The sequence below is a fragment of the Apodemus sylvaticus genome, chromosome 10 (genome assembly GCF_947179515.1).
Source record: "Apodemus sylvaticus chromosome 10, mApoSyl1.1, whole genome shotgun sequence".
NCBI classification, from domain to species: Eukaryota; Metazoa; Chordata; class Mammalia; order Rodentia; family Muridae; genus Apodemus; species Apodemus sylvaticus.
Window position 1 is genome coordinate 55,537,983 of NC_067481.1, and position 17,672 is coordinate 55,555,654.

The 17,672-nt window shown below is 49.9% G+C and overlaps 1 protein-coding gene across 6 annotated transcripts; it reads left to right on the forward strand.

Moving 5' to 3' along the window:
* Positions 1 to 12: 12 nt before the first annotated feature.
* On the forward strand, positions 13 to 13,815 carry Arhgef15 (Rho guanine nucleotide exchange factor 15). 6 transcript variants are annotated; one of them, XM_052196477.1, is made up of 17 exons: positions 13 to 113; positions 2,203 to 2,855; positions 3,097 to 3,447; positions 3,771 to 3,825; positions 5,125 to 5,183; positions 5,264 to 5,475; positions 5,598 to 5,758; positions 5,937 to 6,089; positions 7,150 to 7,279; positions 9,226 to 9,300; positions 9,387 to 9,479; positions 9,563 to 9,723; positions 9,823 to 9,975; positions 10,327 to 10,409; positions 10,493 to 10,597; positions 12,163 to 12,315; positions 13,086 to 13,815. In XM_052196477.1, the coding sequence occupies exons 2-16, from the start codon at positions 2,249 to 2,251 to the stop codon at positions 12,312 to 12,314; spliced, it is 2,550 nt and encodes an 849-aa protein (XP_052052437.1). In that variant the 5' UTR covers positions 13 to 113; positions 2,203 to 2,248; the 3' UTR covers position 12,315; positions 13,086 to 13,815. The 6 variants fall into 6 exon arrangements, with proteins under 6 accessions (XP_052052437.1, XP_052052438.1, XP_052052439.1 ...); XM_052196478.1 differs by having other exon boundaries at positions 13,089 to 13,815; XM_052196479.1 differs by having other exon boundaries at positions 9,872 to 9,975.
* The last annotated feature ends 3,857 nt before the right edge of the window (positions 13,816 to 17,672 follow it).

The window sequence follows — 17,672 nt, forward strand, 5'->3', positions numbered from 1 at the left end:
GTTCCCGCCTCAGAGACACAGGAACAGTTATTTAGAGAGGCTGGGCAGCATTCGGGCTGTGCTCTGAGGGGACTGGAAGATAAGCTGAAAACAAAACTACCTCAAACCATAAGGTAAATTCCTGGGTGGGGGGTGCTCTGCAGATGTGGGGGGGGGTAGAGAAGAGAGGTTCCCTCAGTGCAGTGTGGTTGGCTCACACCGACAATAGGTTGCAAGAAGGGGAGACAGGCAGCTGTGCAAGCCAGATATCCCTTAGCTAAAGGCATGATGACAGTCAGCCATCCTGCCAGCCCAGCTTGCCCAGGGCTGCCCACCCCACCCACCCACCCACCTACCTATCTACCTACCCACCTTACCCCTCCACCCACCCACCTACCCCCCCCCCCCGTCCCCCACCCCCGCCACGCAGCAGTACAGGTGAAGGCGCACACATAAACTAGCCTCCTCTGCATACCTGAGCTCCAGCCTTTTCTAACCTCCAACACCTAAGACACCGCGGCTTCCCCACTCCTCTAGGCCCAGTGTGCGCATGTGGAGCTGGGGGTGGGGGTGGGGGTGGGGGTGTCCGGTTGGGAGGAGGATCGGATTCCTGTTTCCTGCCCCTACTCACTCAGCTCTCGGAGGTGACTGGGAGTGGAGGGAACTGGAGGGTAAGTGCTTGGGGCCCCCGACTTTCTGGGCTCTGTAAAGGCCTCAGTCTGGAGTAGGGAAGGAGGTAATGGAAGGTTACGGGATGGGGAGGGGTGGGCTCCTTGAAGGGGCAGAGCCTGGGGAACAGGAGGCCAAGCTGGGGTAACCTCACTGACTGGTTGGCTTACTGGCACCATGTAGGGGCCACAGAGTGAGCTGCAATCTAAGGGGTCCCTGAGACCCATCTTTCCTCAAGAACTTAACCCGGGACTTGGAAGGCTAGAATTTCTGACCACCATAGGTAATTTAGAGGTTCTCTTGTGTCCCAGCTCTGGTCCCCATCCTCCGGGTCCTCAAGAGGAAGAGCAGCACACTTCCCACCATCCCTGCGCTGCTGGTTCTGTGCCCAAGGCCTGGACTTGTAGCCATCTCTCTGGCGCTAGACAGTACCCAGCGTCAAACTGGAGCCTCTTTCTATGACCAGACCCAGGTGTGGCAGGCATAAGGATGGGAAGCAGAAGAGACCAGGCTGGGGCCTCCTGGTCTCCTGGGGTCAGAGGCTTCAGGAATCTTCACGGCAGGAAAAGGAGACTAAAAATAATCCGGAAAGGGAGAGTCCGGAGAGAGGAACTGGGAAATGGGAGGGGGGAGGGGCAGCCAGAGTAGGGAAACAGTGATGCATCCCTCAGCTCAGGCACCACACACACACTCACACACACACACACACTCACACATTCACAGACACTCACACACATAAACACACACACACTCACGTACCCTCACATCACACACTCACACATTCACACACACACTCACACTATGCACTAACCACACACTTCTTGACGTGTCTGTGACCAGCCACGATTGACTCTACTCTTCCACAACACAGCTTCCCAGTGCACACTCAACTCCCACTCATCCTGCCCCGGGGAACAGCGCACACTCGCTTACATAAACTCCTACACATAGCGACTACAACAGCAAGCTGATTTCTCCTCATTGAATCTTGCTACCCCTGCCTCCCCATCCTCCCCAACGTCTTGTCCTTACCCTCTTGGCTTGACTGTGGCAGCAAAAAAATCATAGGGAATCCGGGCATTGCGGCACAGACAGCTCCAGAAGTTGAGGCAGGAGGAACAGAGGTTTTGAGGCCAGTCTGGCACACCCAATGAGAGACCCTGTCTTAAAAAAAAGGAAAAGCTGGGCGAGGTGGTGGTGGCTCACGCCTGTAATCCCAGCACTCTGGGAGGCAGAGGCAGGCGGATTTCTGAGAGGCCAGCCTGGTCTACAGAGTGAGTTCCAGGACAGCCAGGGCTACACAGAGAAACCCTATCTCGGGGGGGGGGGGAAGCAAAAACAACAACAACAACAAAACAAAACAAATCCAAAACAAAAAACAAAACGCTGCCCAGGAGGGTCCAGAGGCAGAATGAGGAGGGATGAGAGATGAGGAGGAAGGGAGGGAAATGTACCAGCCTTCTCTCCTGACTTAAAAAAATGTGGCTTCAGACAGCCTCAGTCCATCCACCCAGGGGGATACTGAGAGGCACTTTTTCCTTCTATCCTCCTCAGGGGATGACTTCCGCAGGACACCCCACTCCTTGGAAACACTCAGAAGATGTCTGCTCAGTCTCTTCCTGCAGCAACGCCCCCTACCCTGAAGCCCCGTCGGATCATCCGCCCCCGCCCCCCATCTCGGCATAGGGCTCCACATTCCCCGGGCCCTCCCCACAATGGCTCCTCTCCGAAAGCACTTCCTCAAACAGCCAATGATGCACCCGCCTCTCTGTGCACCTCCATGTTCTGGGAGCCCCCCACAGCTTCCCTGAAGCCTCCTGCTCTTCTGCCCCCCTCAGTTTCTAGAGCCAGCCTGGACTCTCAGACGTCCCCTGACTCACCTTCCAGCACACCGAGTCCCAGCCCAGTGTCCCGGCGCTCCGTCTCCCCAGAACCAGCTCCCTGCTCCCCGGTGCCCCCACCCAAGCCCTCTGGGTCTTCCCGAGCACCTCTGCCCTTGGGCCCTATGCCTCTCCAGGATGGCTCTGCCTCGGCCCCTGGCACGGTTCGCAGACTGGCCGGCAAGTTTGAGTGGGGAGCTGAAGGAAAAGCCCAGTCCTCAGACTCCCTGGAGCGGTGCTCCCGGGGGAGCACGGATGTGAACGGGGAGAAAGAGACTCCCCAAGCCGTCCTTTCCGGGAACGGGTCCCAGGAGAACGGCACTCCAGGTAAGCATAGGATGTAGTGGGATGACCCCAACATAGCTCTGCGTTTTCAATGTTTAAAGACTTTAAAGGGCTAACATTTCTAATAAGAAATCTATTTTCTGTGTTTCTTAGAGTTTTCAGATAGTCAGGGCGCAGGAGATCTATAGATACCCGGGTGGTCCTTGGTATGGGAGGAGGCATAGATGGAATGAGCTAGGCCCCAAGACCTTCCTTCCTGCTTAGGAAACCCCTTCTGCCACAGATGCTGCCCTGACCTGCCCTCCATGCTGCCCCTGTGTCTGCCACGTAGCAAAGCCTGGCCTGGAGCTCCGGTGGGTGCCGGTGGGGAGCTCTGAGGACGTCCTCAGGGTCCCCTGCCGGGCATCCCCACTGCGAGCCTCCCGCTCCCGCATCAACCCTTCAGTCAGCAGTCACCCTCCAGTTGTGCTCACATCCTATCGCTCCACTGCCGAGCGCAAACTCTTACCTCCCCTCAAGCCCCCGAAGCCAACTAGAGTCAAACAGGATATTAGCCCCTCTGGGGAGCTTCCACAGCCGGACCTAGAACTGCCTTCAGAAGATGGGATCCAAACAGCTACTAAGGCCTGGGAAGGTAGAGAGATGGGGCGGGGCCTGGAGTGGTAGGATCTCCTGGCATTGGGGGCACCGGGTGGGGTGGGGTGGGGTAGGGAGTAGGATGGGATGTGGGGGAGGTTGGGATGTGAGGGGTGGGGATAGAGGATAGCCACACCCATGTCGCACCCTAGACTCTTCGGTTTTTTTTTTGTTGTTGTTGTTGTTGTTGTTTTTTTTTTTTTTTTTTTTTTTAACCTTCTGCTGCTCTGGAGTTAAGGGGAGTGGTATTCTCGGTGCCAGTCTAGGGCTGGGGCTCCGTGTCTGGAGGTTAGCTCTGGTCACTCTGGCTTCTCTCTCCAGGGGACAGACCTGAAGAAGCTCCTCAGAGTGCTCCTCCTGTAGCCTTGGAGGGAAGGTACCGAACTCCCCACCTTTGCTCCCCCTTCCTGCCTCACTGCATTCTCTCGTAAGGGCAGGCTAATCTTCAAGTCCAAATGAACACTGCCTTATTCAGGTGGGAGAGCCAGAGCCCCAGAAACAAGGAGCCCAGGTTTCTAATCTGACCTCCCTGTTCCTTATTAGTTATGCAACCTTAAATAAATTCTCTTTTCCTGGGTCTCAGAGTCTTTCTCTAAGAAGTAGGGATAAGCGTGTCTCTGTTCTATTGGGTTATTGAGGCGTAAATAACCCGATATCAGATTGTTGAGACACTCAGCAGACTGAGGCAGGAAAATTAGGCCAGCCTGGGATATATATCACAGTTCATATTCAAAACAACAGCAACAGACCAAAACCAAAACAAAGCAACAAACAAAAAGAAACAAAAGGCAAGGCCAGGCTCTGCCTAAATTTTCTTATTGTGAGTTTATATTTAAAATATTTTAAAGATCTATTTCTATTTATTTGTTTGTTTGTTTTCAGACACAGGGTTTCTCTGTGGCCCTTGATGTGCTAGAATTCACTCACATAGATCCTCCTGCCTCTGCCTCCCTAGTGCTGGGATTAAAGGCATACTCCACCATGCCTGACTAAAATTTAATTTTAAATATGTGTGCGTGTGCGGGCACACACAGGTCCCTCCCTGCACACACACACCATAGGTTGAGTTACAAGCAATTGTGAGCCTCCTGATGTGGGTGCTGGGAATCAAACTAGGGTCCTCTGCAAAAGTAGTACATTCTCTTAACCACTGAGCCATCTCTCAAGTCCTCTGTTAAAATTATTATTGGCAAAACTGTTTGGCAACCATGGCCATCCATTGTTTTCCAGGCTTGCTAATCATCCTAGATTGGTTGTTTTGTTTTGTTTTTTAATCAGAAGTAATAATCTAAAGTATGCTCATTTGTTTAGGAAATATGTGCTACAGCAGCTTATAGCTTGAGTGAATGGCTGGCTAGCAACTAGGAGACAGGGAGCCACAGTGGGAGAGTTTGACCACATGGAGTTTTACCAAGCCTCAAAGATCTTCCAGCCAGTGCTGCTATGTGAGAGGGCTGGAGGGAGGGACTTGGAAATATCTACCACAGTAGTTGATATAGCAGGAATCAGGTTTAGGACCTGATAGTCAAGGGCCTCCTCTCCAACAGGCACACACATCTGGAATTTGATCTGGGGAACTGTCAGGATCCCTCCATACAATGTGCCCCTCGCTCACCTGGTATTGTGTGAATTACTCCCACGCGTGAACCACACATGTATTCCTTTCTTTCCACAGGGAAGAGGAAGGACTGGAGGGGCTGAAGGAGCTCCAGTGGGAGCTGCCCCTGCAGGATGGTAGGTCTTTAGTTGTGACACGCAGGAGAGAAGGGTTCTGGGGCCCCGGACTTCCCTGATGTTCTCTGTCTACCTTCCAGAACCTTTATACCAGACTTACCGAGCAGCTGTGCTGTCCGAGGAGCTGTGGGGTGTTGGTGAGGATGGAGGTCCCTCTCCAGCTAATCCTGGAGAAGCTCCCACCTTCTCCAGACTCCCTGGACCTCGAAACACTCTGTGGCAGGAGCTCCCGGCTGTGCGAGGCAGTGGTCTCTTAGAGACTCTAAGCCCCCAGGAAAGGCGCATGCAGGAGGTGGGAACCCCTGGGTGGAACTGAGACGGGTGGGACAGGGGATAGGGAAGGAACATGACCTGAGTCCTGGGGTGGTTGGGAGGTGGCTGCCCTCTCTACTATGGCCCTGCTCTCCTATCTAGAGCCTGTTTGAGGTGGTGACATCAGAGGCCTCCTACCTGCGCTCCCTGAGGCTGCTGACCGACACCTTTGTCCTGAGCCAGGCTCTCCGGGATACGCTTACTCCTCGAGATCATCACACGCTTTTCTCCAATGTGCAGCGAGTCCAGAGTGTCAGCGAGCGGTCAGTGGGGCACCGTCCGCCTCAGAATCCAGTCCCTGGGCCGCAGAGCACCCCTTCGGTTTTCTCCCTCTTCTGGCTCCTTCCTTTCACGGGCCCAGTTAATGTTTAGCAGGCTCCTGAAAAACTTGGAAAACCAGATATTCTGCCCCGCTACTGAATGCTCCACCTGTACTTTCAGGTTTCTAGGAACACTGCTGTCTCGCGTTCGTTCCTCCCCACACATCCCTGACCTGTGTGACGTGGTGCATGCCCATGCAGTTGGCCCTTTCTCCGTGTACGTGGATTATGTTCGGAACCAGCAGTATCAGGAGGAGACCTATAGCCGCCTTATGTGCGTATAGTATAGTGGTTTCCTCCTTTCTCCCTGGAAATGTGTTCCAAAGCCATCAGTGGATAGTACCGAACCTTATGTGTATATACCTGTGAAAACTATTTATAAATTTATAAATTAGTCCCAGAAATAGATTAATAATAACTAATAGTGAAATGGCAAAATTGGAGCAATATAATGTAATAAAATTATCAGCATCACTAGTGTCATATTTTGTGGACATTAGTATGTAAAATAAGAATTACCGGGATACAGCTCGCTGATGCCACCAGAGTCAACTTGATGACTAAGACAGCAGCACTGGGCTGGAGAGATGGCTCTGTGGTTAAGAGCACCCACTGCTCAATTCCCAGCAACCACACGGTGACTCACAACCATCTGTAATAGGATCCGATGCCCTCTCAGGTGTGTCAGAAGACAGCAACACTATACTCACATATTAAATAAATAAATAAATAAATAAATAAATAAATAAATAAATAAAAAGACAGTAGCACTACTAAGTGATTAACGGGTGGGTGGTGTATATACATGAATACAGTGGACAAAGGGATTGATTATTGGTGTTCCAGATAGGACACCTTAAGATGGGGTGTCTTGAGATTTTATTGTTGCTAATCAGAAAAGCATTTTAAACATATGAATTGTTTGTCTCTGGAACACTGCATTTAAAGGTGTTGAGTGATTGAAGTTTATGAAAGCAAAACTATGAAAATGTATGAATTGCCAGGGCAGTGTGGGAGCACATGCTTTTAATCCCAGCACTTGGGAGGCAAAGGCAGGCAGATTTCTGAGTTTGAGGCCAGCCTGGTCTACAGTATGGAGTGAGTTCCAGGACAGCCAGGGCTACACAGAGAAACCCTGTCTCAAAAAAAACAAAAACAAAAGAAGAAAAGAAAATGCATGAATTGTTGTTTCTGGAACGTTCCATTTAAAGGTGCTGGAACATTGAAATTACGAGAGCAAAATTATGGATACGGGGTTTCTGTATCCCAGCGCTGGAGGAGCCTGTGTGATCTTGTAAAGGCTGAGGCCAGAGCTGTCTGGACTGTCTTTGCAGGGATACGAACGTGCGCTTCTCTGCGGAGCTGCGGAAGCTGCAGAGCCTCCCCAAATGCGAGCGGCTCCCGCTGCCGTCTTTCCTGCTGCTGCCCTTCCAGCGCATCACGCGGCTCCGGATGCTGTTGCAGGTACTGTCTCGGCTTGGTGCCTGTCCCATCCCACCAAGCCTGCTGTGGAAACTGTTCCCAAAGCATCTGGTCTAGTTATCACCATCTCTTACCCCACAGGGACCGCAAAGTCCTCTAAGGACAACAGCTTCCAAAGAGGTCCTCAGCTCCCTCTGCCTCAGGGGCAGACTGGTTTAGAGAAAGCACTTCCTAGACTTTTCTGCGCAGCCTCTAACTAGTTGAGCTTTCCAAAGGAATAAACAGAGGCTTGGGGGAAGCCTAAAAGCACAAAACAACAACAACAAAAACAAAAAACAAACTTTGGGGCTGGTGAGATAGCTCAGCAATTAAGAACACTTATTGCTCTTCCAAAGGTCCTGAGTTCAAATCCCAGCAACCACATGATGGCTCACAATCCTCTGTAATGAGATCAGATGCTATCCTCTGGGGTGGCTGAAAACAGTTACAGTGTACTTACATATAATAAATAAATGAATCTTAAAAACAAAAAACAAACAAAACAAACCTTAACTATTCCAGTGTTTGTGAACTTCAAAGGGTATGGTAAATACTTAGATTTATAATGTATCTATAAAATTCTATTTTTTTTTTATGTGACTGTAGGTAGGCTGAAGGCTGCAGATAGCCGGTCTAGCCTGTACAAAGGTAGGCCTTGAATACAGTCTCCAGTGTAACTGACTAAAATATGTGAAAAAGTTCTTCAGTGGGAAAATACTGAAAAAAAGTGGGAGGGGGTTGAGAAACATTGTTTTGTTTGTTTCTTTCATTTTCCAAGACAGGGTTTCTCTGTGTAGCCCTGGCTGTCCTGGAACTAGCTCTGTAGATCAGGCTGGCCTCGAACTCAGAGACCCATCTGCCTCTGAGATCCAGAGTGCTGGGATTTTTTTTTAAATCAAGGTCTCATTGTGTAGTTGTGGATGGCCTGGGCCTCTAGAGCACTGGGATTAAAGGTGTGCGCCTCCATGCCTGGCAGTATTGGAATCTTAACGTGAAGAGTCTCCAACTCCATGAGCCAGAAGCAAAGAAAGACAAACTACACTCTTTGTTTTGAGATAGTTGGCTTTGGTGTTTGTCTTGTTTTCGTTGCTGCTGCTGTCATTTAGATCTCACTGCTCAGCACAGGCTGGCCTCTAACTTGCAGTCTTCTGCCTCAGTCTCCTGAGTGTTGGGATAACAGGTGTGTCCACATTATCTTTTTAAATTTTTGTTTATTTATTTAGTTAGTTAGTTTTTCCAAACAAGGTTTCTCTGTGTATCCTGGCCTCTAACTCACAAAGAGATCATCCACCTGCCTCTGCCTCCCCAGTGGAGGGATCAAGGGCTTGTGCCCGCCCCCACTGCCTGGCTTTTATTTATTTACTTACTTAACTTACTTATTTAATGAATATGAGTACACTGTGGCTGTCTTCTTCAGACACACCGGAAGAGGGCATCAGATCCCATTATAGCTGGTTGTGAGTCACCATGTGGTTGCTGGGAATTGAACTCAGGACCTCTGGAAGAGCAGTCAGTGCTCTTAACCACTGAGCCATCTCTCCAGCCCCCTTATTCTTTTTTTCTTTTCTTTTCTTTTCTTTTTTTTCAAGACAGGGTTTCTCTGTGTAACCCTGGCTGTCCTGGAACTCACTCTGTAGACCAGGCTGGCCTTAAACTCAGTGTTAAGCTAGTAATTATTAACAAACAAAGACCCCCCCCACACCATTTATGATGCGCCAAGAATTATGCTAAGTCCTTTTTATATATCATTTCCTCCATTCCTCATAACGTTAACATGCTTAGTAGATATCAGCTCCACCTTATAAATGGAGAAACTGATGCTCTGAGCACTAGCCTGGTAAGTAGGTCTCAACCCTAAACGGAACATTTGGCAAAGCACGGCTGGGTCCACAGCACCTCAGAATCTCAGGGGCGTGGAGGATCTCAGTTCCCTTCCTCTTTGTTTCCAGAATATCCTAAGCCAGACCGAGGAGGGGTCCAGTCGTCAGGAGAATGCCCAGAAGGCCCTGGGTGCTGTGAGCAAGGTGGGCAGGCGGGAAGCTGAGGAGGGCAGAGGGGAAGGAAGCGGAAGGGAATATGCGGGGATGGGTGACTGGGTCCTCCTCGCCAGATCATTGAGCGCTGCAGCGCTGAGGTGGGGCGCATGAAGCAGACGGAAGAGCTGATCCGACTCACCCAAAGGCTGCGGTTCCACAAAGTCAAGGTGAGCCCAGCCCTGCTCTCCATTTAGCCGGTCCTCACCAATGCTAGGCTGAGGCTAGACCCATCTCTTTTTTTTTCTCCCAGGCTCTACCCCTGGTCTCCTGGTCACGGCGCCTGGAACTGCAGGGGGAGCTGACCGAGCTGGGGTGTCGGAGGGGGGGTGTGCTCTTCACCTCCCGCCCTCGCTTCACTCCCCTCTGCTTGCTGCTCTTCAGTGACCTGCTGCTTATCACCCAGCCCAAGAGGTGGGTCCTGCGTGGGAGGGGAGGGAGCCTGAGCCGGAGTTGGGAAGAGGCATCTAGCAGGACCCCTGCTCTCCTCTGAACGCCCTCTTCCCTGGGCAGTGGGCAGCGGCTGCAGGTTCTGGACTATGCCCATCGCTCCCTGGTGCAGGCCCAGCAGGTTCCTGACCCATCTGGACCCCCTACATTTCGTCTCTCGCTTCTCAGCAACCACCAGGGCCGCCCTACCCACAGGCTTCTCCAAGCGGCCTCACTGTGAGTCACATTGTAGAAAACACTCTTGGGAGCTGGGGATGCATGCGGCTTAGTCTCTTAGTAAAGAGCTTGCCTAGCGTGCCTGAGACCTGGGATTTGATCCTCAGTAGCCAAAGAAAACAAACCAGTATGGTGGCGTACCTTTATTATCTGAGCACTGGGGAGACCGGGATAGGTAGGAGGAGCATGGATTTGAATTTAAGGCCAGCTTGGGTAGCCTTGTCAAAACATGCAAACGAGCAAGCCATACTTAGGACCCTCAGACTCCACTGTTGCCCTTACTTTGTCTCCCAGGAGTATCTCTTGGGCCAACCATGAACCGCCCCTCCCCCTTCCTATGGTCACCACTAGGTCAGACATGCAGCGCTGGCTGGGAGCCTTCCCTACTCCAGGTCCCCTTCCCTGTTCCCCAGACACCATCTATGAGGACTGTGGTAAGCATCTCTCAAAGGCGGGGGTGGGGCGGTTTATGACAACTAAAAAGAGCGAGGGGTCTAACTGATCCACATTTCACCAGAGTGTTCTCAGGAACTATGTTCAGAGCCATCTACACCTTCCAAGACTGAGGGCCAAAGTCTGGAGCCCAAGACCCCGCGCAAACATCTGCACAAGAATCCAGAAGGTGAGCAAGCCTTTCATCTACTCCTTCAGCAAACTCATACTGTGTCACACTCTCTCTCTCTCTCTCTCTCTCTCTCTCTCTCTCTCTCTCTCTCTCTCTCTCTCTCTCTCTCTCGCCCCCACAGTGCTCGGATCATGTCTTTGCTTTACACATGTGGTAGGCAAACCTGCACTAATGAGCCACAGCTGGCCCTGGAGTGTGCTAATGCGGAAGCTGACAGTAGAGGATAAGTGAGCCTGGTGTGGTGGTGCTGATGTTGGTCTCTGATTCTATCACTTGGGAGGCACAGGCAATTGGATCTGTGTGAGTTCAAGGCCAGCCTGGTCTATACAGTGAGTTTCAGAGTAGCCAGGGCTATGTAGTAAGACCCTTTCTCCTTTTTTTTAAATTTTAGTTTTTGTTTGTGTTTCAAGGTATGCTCTCTCTCTAGCTCTAGCTGTCCTGGAACCTGCTCTGTGTAGACCAGGCTAACCTTGAACTCTGAGATCTACCTGCCTCTGCTTCCCAAGTGCTAGGATAAAAGGTGTGTGCTCCCATTGTCTGGCTTAGACCCTTTCTCAAAAAAAAAAAAAAAAAAATCCAATAGTGGCCGATGTCTGTAGCTCGGTAGTTTCAGTGGGGAGGTTGAGTCAAGAGGATTAATGTTTGATTGGTTGGGTTGCATAGTGAATTCTGAAACAGTCAGAACTAGATAGCAAGACATCGTCTCAAACAAAAGAAATCTAAATGGGATAAATAAATAAAGTTACATGTAGTATGTTATATGTAGTTATATGTAGTATGTTAGGGGATGGATGCAATGGGACAAAGGATGGAGAAGAGTAAGGAGGGCGGGGATTCTAGGGTTCAGTAGGATCCTCCGTAGTCAGGCGAGGTAGACCTGCCAGGAGGCAGAGTGAGTTTGACCGAGGTGACCAACCTAGGTATTCAGTGTCTGGAGGGCAAAGGTCTAGTACCTGCTGTGCTATAGGAACGGTCAGATGCCAGTGTGCCCAGACTGATCCAGAGGAGGGAACGATGGAAGCAAACGAGGCACAGAGATAACAGAGATTAGAACTTGCAGTCCATAGCAAGGATTATTTCTTCAGATTGATTTTTCTTTATATTTTTTTAGATTTATCTATTTTATTCTTTTATGTGTATGTTTTGCCTATATGAATGTCTGTGAACATATGTATGCCTGGTGTCTGCTGAGGTCAGAAGAGGGCACTGGATCCCTGGGACTGGAGTTTCAGATGGTTGTGGGTCACCATGTGGGTGATGGGGCTCAAACCTGGGTCCTCTGGAAGAGCACCAGTGTCTCCTAACCTTTGAGCCAGCTCCCAAGCTCAGAAGTTCTTCCAGTTGAGTGACATGGGCAGTCACTGTGGGACCCAACACAGAACTGACACAGACCCTCTCAGGTGCTGATATCCCTTCCAGGAGCTCTAGTGACTGAAGTTGAATGCTCTGGTCTTCTCCACTAATCCCAAGCCCACCATGACCTAAGGCCTGAGGATCCCCCTCCCTCAGTCCCATCTCCTGACCTTGATCCTACCCCACACAAGCCTTTTCCCCCTCCTCAGGTTGGCTTAAGGGGCTTCCTGGAGCCTTCCCTGCCCAACTGGTGTGTGAAGTCACAGGAGAACATGAAAGGAGGAAGCATCTTCGCCAGCATCAGAAGCTCCTTGAGGCTGCAGGACCGTCTTCAGGCACTCCTGACACCCCTCAACCTTAGGGTAGGTTAGCGAGGAGCACAGATTGGAATACTGACAGAAGCACGGGGAAGAGGAAGTCTGCCCATCCATCTGTTCCGTCCATCCATCCATCCATCCATCCATCCATCTATCCATCCATCTACTTGCTGTCAGTGGAAACACTACCTCTAGAGGCAACCAATAGGGACAGAGCAGCTAATGAAACAAGGCCATCTGAGCCCACAAGAAAGAATGGAGATGGCTTGAATGTGTTGCCAATGGAGACAGAGTCTAAGCACAGAGTGGCCAAGGCTGAGGCACTGGCCGGAGGGTGTCACAGTATGTCCACAACCAAGGAAGATGAAGCAGGAGCATTACAGTGGGATATGGTGTCATTGGAGTTGTCCTGTAGACAACAGGGATGGGAAAGGACCCATCCATCCGAAGAAGATGGTGATTTGGGTCCAAGAGACCAGTAGTAGTCACCCTTGTTGGCTTTACAGAAGCCAGTAAGTATAGGAAGTATTAAATTAATCGAATACTTCTGTTTTGAGGCTACTTTCTCTGCCCTTCTAAACCATTTTCTTCTAGAAGAATCCAGACTGCATCTCAGAGAACATGAGTGCATGTGTGTCCATGTATATATGTATCTAGGAAGGCAACTATGCTGAATGTGGTGTGTGTGTGTGTGTATGTGTGTGTGTGTGTGTGTGAGAGAGAGAGAGAGAGAGAGAGAGAGAGAGAGAGGTATAGGTGACTGAATACTTCCTTTTCTTTTTCATTTCACACGTATCCTCTTATTTTCTCCCAAGAAGCCATATGCCCTAAGTTCTAAAAGAGAGCACTGAGCAGAGCTTGCCCGAAGGCTGGGACCGTGAATGCAAGCCATGGATTCTGGGTCTTCTGGGTCTCTTGGGTCTCTTGGGTTCTATGACAGTTGAAGGGCAGTGTTATGAAGCAGCTGGTGGCCTGCAAGGAAGGCACTGAGGACTAAGCAGCTGGGACGCGAGGTCCTCTGCAGTCTGTGGACCTCTTCCTGTCCCAGACATTGACCTCGATGATTCGTGTCTGCTCTGCGCCATCTCCCGACTTGAATTGTCATCATGATGTCAGCCAGCCTCAGCCTCAGGCTGCAGAACAAGTTGGGTCCCAGGCCAGCCGGCGACCATCCTGAGCTTCTTCTACCCTGATCCTCTCAGAAGCAGAAGGCCGAACTCAGGAGGGAGTAGAGAGCTGGTGGTGTTGCTCAGACTCAGCCATGGTTTCTGCTAGAGTACCTGTCCTGTGTGATGCTGGAGAGGTGAAGGCAAAGACGGAACAGACAATCGCTGGGCTTGGGGCCCAGACCGGGGCAAAGGCTTTCTAAATCTTCATGACTGTGCAATACTGTTCCTTCATGTATGACAGCCTGCCCAGATAACTATGGGGAGGGTAATGACTCTGGGGACTTGAAGGCAGAAGAGTACTTTGTGTGTTCACAGCTTTCATCCAGCAAAGTGCCAGCTATGTGGGAAACCCTCAATAAATGTTGGTGGCATCATACCAAGGCTCTTCAAAACTAGAAAGATCAGCAATCTACAAACAGGTTTATGTGGGGGCCGAGTGCTGGATACACCAGCGCCAAGAGCAGGTGTCGGAACTGGAACTAGAGCTTAGAGAGCAGGCACTGGGCCTGCATGGAGTGTGTTGGCTCCTGCCCAGCTTCTTCAGGGAGCTATGCTTACAGAGGACGACAGCCGCTGTAGCTGGGGTTGTTGGAGGCTCGAGAAGAGGGCAGGGCAGGGCAGGGTTCTGTGGTTGGAGCTGGTTAGAGGGTACAGCACAAGGTCAAAGGAACAGGGAGTTAACAGCAAAAGCCTTTCACTGACCAGTCAAGTGTCTGATTCCAATCTGTGCCTGCTCATTGACCGCCTCTTATGTGCCAGGCACAGTTCTGGGAGATGAAAAAGACAGTGTAAAAAGCGCCCGTTACCTTGTGGGGCCTATACTGATTTGAGTGGACTCTGAAATCAACACGTTAGTAAGTAGGATGAAGTTAGCACAAAATGTCACATAGAAAATACACACTCCAAAGGCTGTGACAGAATGGTGTGGGGTGAGGGAGACAGGGAGACCCTGGAGGAGATGACATCTGACCCAGGTGACAAGAAAGAAGCAGCTTTGGAATGTGACAAGGGGACTGTGGCCAGGAGTTGTAGGTAGAAGAGGTGCAGACAGATCTGGTGTAGCTACACCTGCTTCTTGACGGGGTTCCCCTCCACCAAGCTCCCCTTTGGTCTCTAAAAACATTTGTTTGTGAGACATGGTCCTACTACATAGCCCAGGTTGGCCTCAGACTCTTTCAATCCTCCTGCCTCAAACTCCCAGCTGTTGAGGTTAGAGGCATGAGCCGCCATATCAGAAAGAACCCTTTCCCTCCATAACATGAGATGCTTAGGGCCAGCAAGATGACTCAGCAGGTAAAGATGCTTGCCAGCAAGCCAGACAACCAGAGTTCAAGCCCCAGAACCCATGTGGTTTCCTATAGCTTAAGCTTCAGGTCTCCTGACTTACACTGGAGGACCCTAAAAGTAGATTCACATGGGCATACGTTTCTGCAAGATTTATAAAACTCAGGCCAGGTTTGGTAGCTCATGCCTGTAATCTTAGGATGTGGGAGTCACGAGGCAGGAGGATTGCCACGAGTCTAAGATCAGGCTCAAATATAGAGGGACACCTTTTCACAAAAACAAATGAACAAGTACAAACAATAAAACTCGCTGGATGATGGTGGCACACGCCTGTAATCCCAGCACTTGGGAGGCAGAGGCAGGCAGATTTCTGAGTTTGAGGCCAGACTGGTCTACAGAGTGAGTTCCAGGACAGCCAGGATTACAAAGAGAAACCCTGTCTCGAAAAGCCAAACCAAACCAAACCAAAAAAACTCAAAATCTGGGTATAGTTGTGTGTGTGCCTTTAATCCCAGTACTAGAGGCAGAGACAGGAGGATCTGTGTGAGTTTGAGGCCACCTTGGTATGTATAATGTATAAAGAGTATCTGGTCAGCCCACAGACACAGTGAGACCCTGACCTACCTGCCTCTCCCTCCTTACACCCCCTCCCACAAAACAAGGAAACAAACAAAACAAAAAGTTATTGAGGTCCAACTAAAGGAAGTCAAGTTGAGGAAACTTGTTTTTTAGTGAGTATGTGTTGGAGATCAAACTGTGGAAAATCAGACCCTCAACAGCTCTCACCTTGAGATTCCACTGACCTTTAGGTTTACAGCTGAACCACCCCCTTCTTCACACAAAGCTGATCAACTGGTTCTCATTCTGGCCGAACACCTGGGGTTGTCTAGGCGGACGGATGACCTTTCCTCCTTCTATGCTTTTAGCATTCCCCTCAGCCCCTCCCTACTTCCTCTTACCGAGTGTTCAAAACCAGGCGTTTTGCTTTTCATTAAAGAGGCTTTGACAAGACCCCCCTTTTTGCTTGGCCTCGCTCTCTCTTCCCACCCCCGTTTCTCTCTTTCAGGCTTGGGTTTCCCTCAGCTCCCCGAATAACTAGGTCCCGCAGGTCGGGACAAGTATGGTCAGTAGACTTCAATGATTCCCAGCACTTGCTATCCATACCTTTATATAGTCATACTGCCTTTTGAATAGGCATTTAGTGATTGAAGTATGTGGGGGTTTGTGTGTGTGCACTCAGCCCAGCTGGCCTCAAACTTTCTGTGAGGAGGCCTTTGTGCCTCCATCTCGCAAGCCCTGGGTTCAGGACCGGAGCCACCACACCCAGCTCAGTGATTAGGTTCTCATGAACGGCTAAAGTGACAAGTAGCATGGCTGCTAAGGGCTTAGCTGGAGAAGAATGAATGGATTTGGGAGTAGCCTCTTCCTGTTGAGTCTTCCCAGGAGAGCTCGGGTCCTGAGCTGTCTGCTTGACTCGTTTGACATAACTGTGGCTATTTTGAGCTGTGTAATGGTTCAGATCTTACTTGTTTTGTGCATTTGAATCTTAGTAGGAACTCAGGATGGCTCTGACCTTCCACTTTTGCCTTCTGAATATGGGGATTTCATACCTGTGTCACCATATCCCACAGGTTTGGATCTTCAGTGTCCCCTGAAGGGCATGTATTGGAGACTTAGTCAAGGTTAGTTGGTGGGAGAAACCTTTAGAAAGTGGGACGTAATAGAAGTTAGGGCACTGACAACCTTTGAAGGGGAGAGTGGAACCTTGATCATTTTCTCCTTTGGTTCCTATGCCACACGCCCTCTGCTCTGCCACAGCCCTAGAGCACAGGACAACCAGCACAGCCAGTGAGTTAAAGTGAAGCTTTCCATGCCAGGCATGGTGGCACATGCCTTTAATCCCAGCACTAGAAGCAGAGGCAGGAGGGTCTCTGTGAATAGGCGGTCAGCCTGGTCTACAGAGTGACTTCTAAGACAGCCAAGGCTACACAGAGAAACCCTGTCTCAAAAAGACTAACTAACCAAGCAAATAAATAAAGCTTTCCTTATAAAAAGTTGGTTTGTTTGAGCTGGGCAGTGGTGGCGCACGCCTGTAATCCCAGCACTCTGGGAGGCAGAGGCAGGTGGATTTCTGAGTTCGAGGCCAGCCTGGTCTACAGAGTGAGTTCCAGGACAGCCGGGGCTATACAGAGAAACCCTGTCTCAAAAAATAAATAAATAAATAAAGAAAGAAAGAAAGAAAGAAAGAAAGAAAGAAAAGAACCAAAAAATAAAAAAATAAAAAAGTTGGTTTGTTTGGACCCTGTGGTCACACCATGGGAAGCAGAGTAAGGCCAGTCAGTCACAGAATGGCTCCAAAGTAACTGAGTCTGCTTTCTCGCTCAACCATAAACAGATAAAAACAGCTAAGGTGGTCTGTGGAGTTGTATGACCTGCACCAGGAATATGTTTAACTCTTCCTTTGACTTAAGGTAAACCAAGTACATTTGATCTTGAATAAAAACACTTTGTCCTGGCCGGGTGGTGGTGGAGCACGCCTGTAATCCCAGAACTCTTGGGAGGCAGAGGCAGGCGGATTTCTGAGTTTGAGGCCAGCCTGGTCTACAGAGTGAGTTCCAGGACAGTTAGGACTATACAGAGAAACCCTGCCTCGAATAAACCAAATCCAAAAAACCAACCAACAAAACAAACAAACAAAAACCACTTCGTCCTAACCAAAATACACAACCTTCCTCACAGTGATCTGCTTATTTTAGCTACTACTCAGAATCTGATTCTGTCAGCAAATCTTCCCTACCTCCCAAAAAAGTTTCACTTCGTACGGATTTACACATGTTGAATTAAAGATCATAGAAATCCTGGCAGCGGGTTCACTACCCGCCTCAATGCATTATGTTCTGAATGAAAGAAACACGCACAACCTTTATATTTTGATATGCCTTCATCAGC

Bases quoted from the DNA above. Each gene is read 5' to 3' on its own strand.
- Arhgef15 (XM_052196477.1), top strand. From the start codon at position 2,249: ATGTCTGCTCAGTCTCTTCCTGCAGCAACGCCCCCTACCCTGAAGCCC. The intron at 5,476-5,597 runs GTGGGAACCCCT...TCTCCTATCTAG, and splicing joins AGGAAAGGCGCATGCAGGAG to AGCCTGTTTGAGGTGGTGAC. The intron at 6,090-7,149 runs GTGCGTATAGTA...CTGTCTTTGCAG, and splicing joins GAGACCTATAGCCGCCTTAT to GGATACGAACGTGCGCTTCT.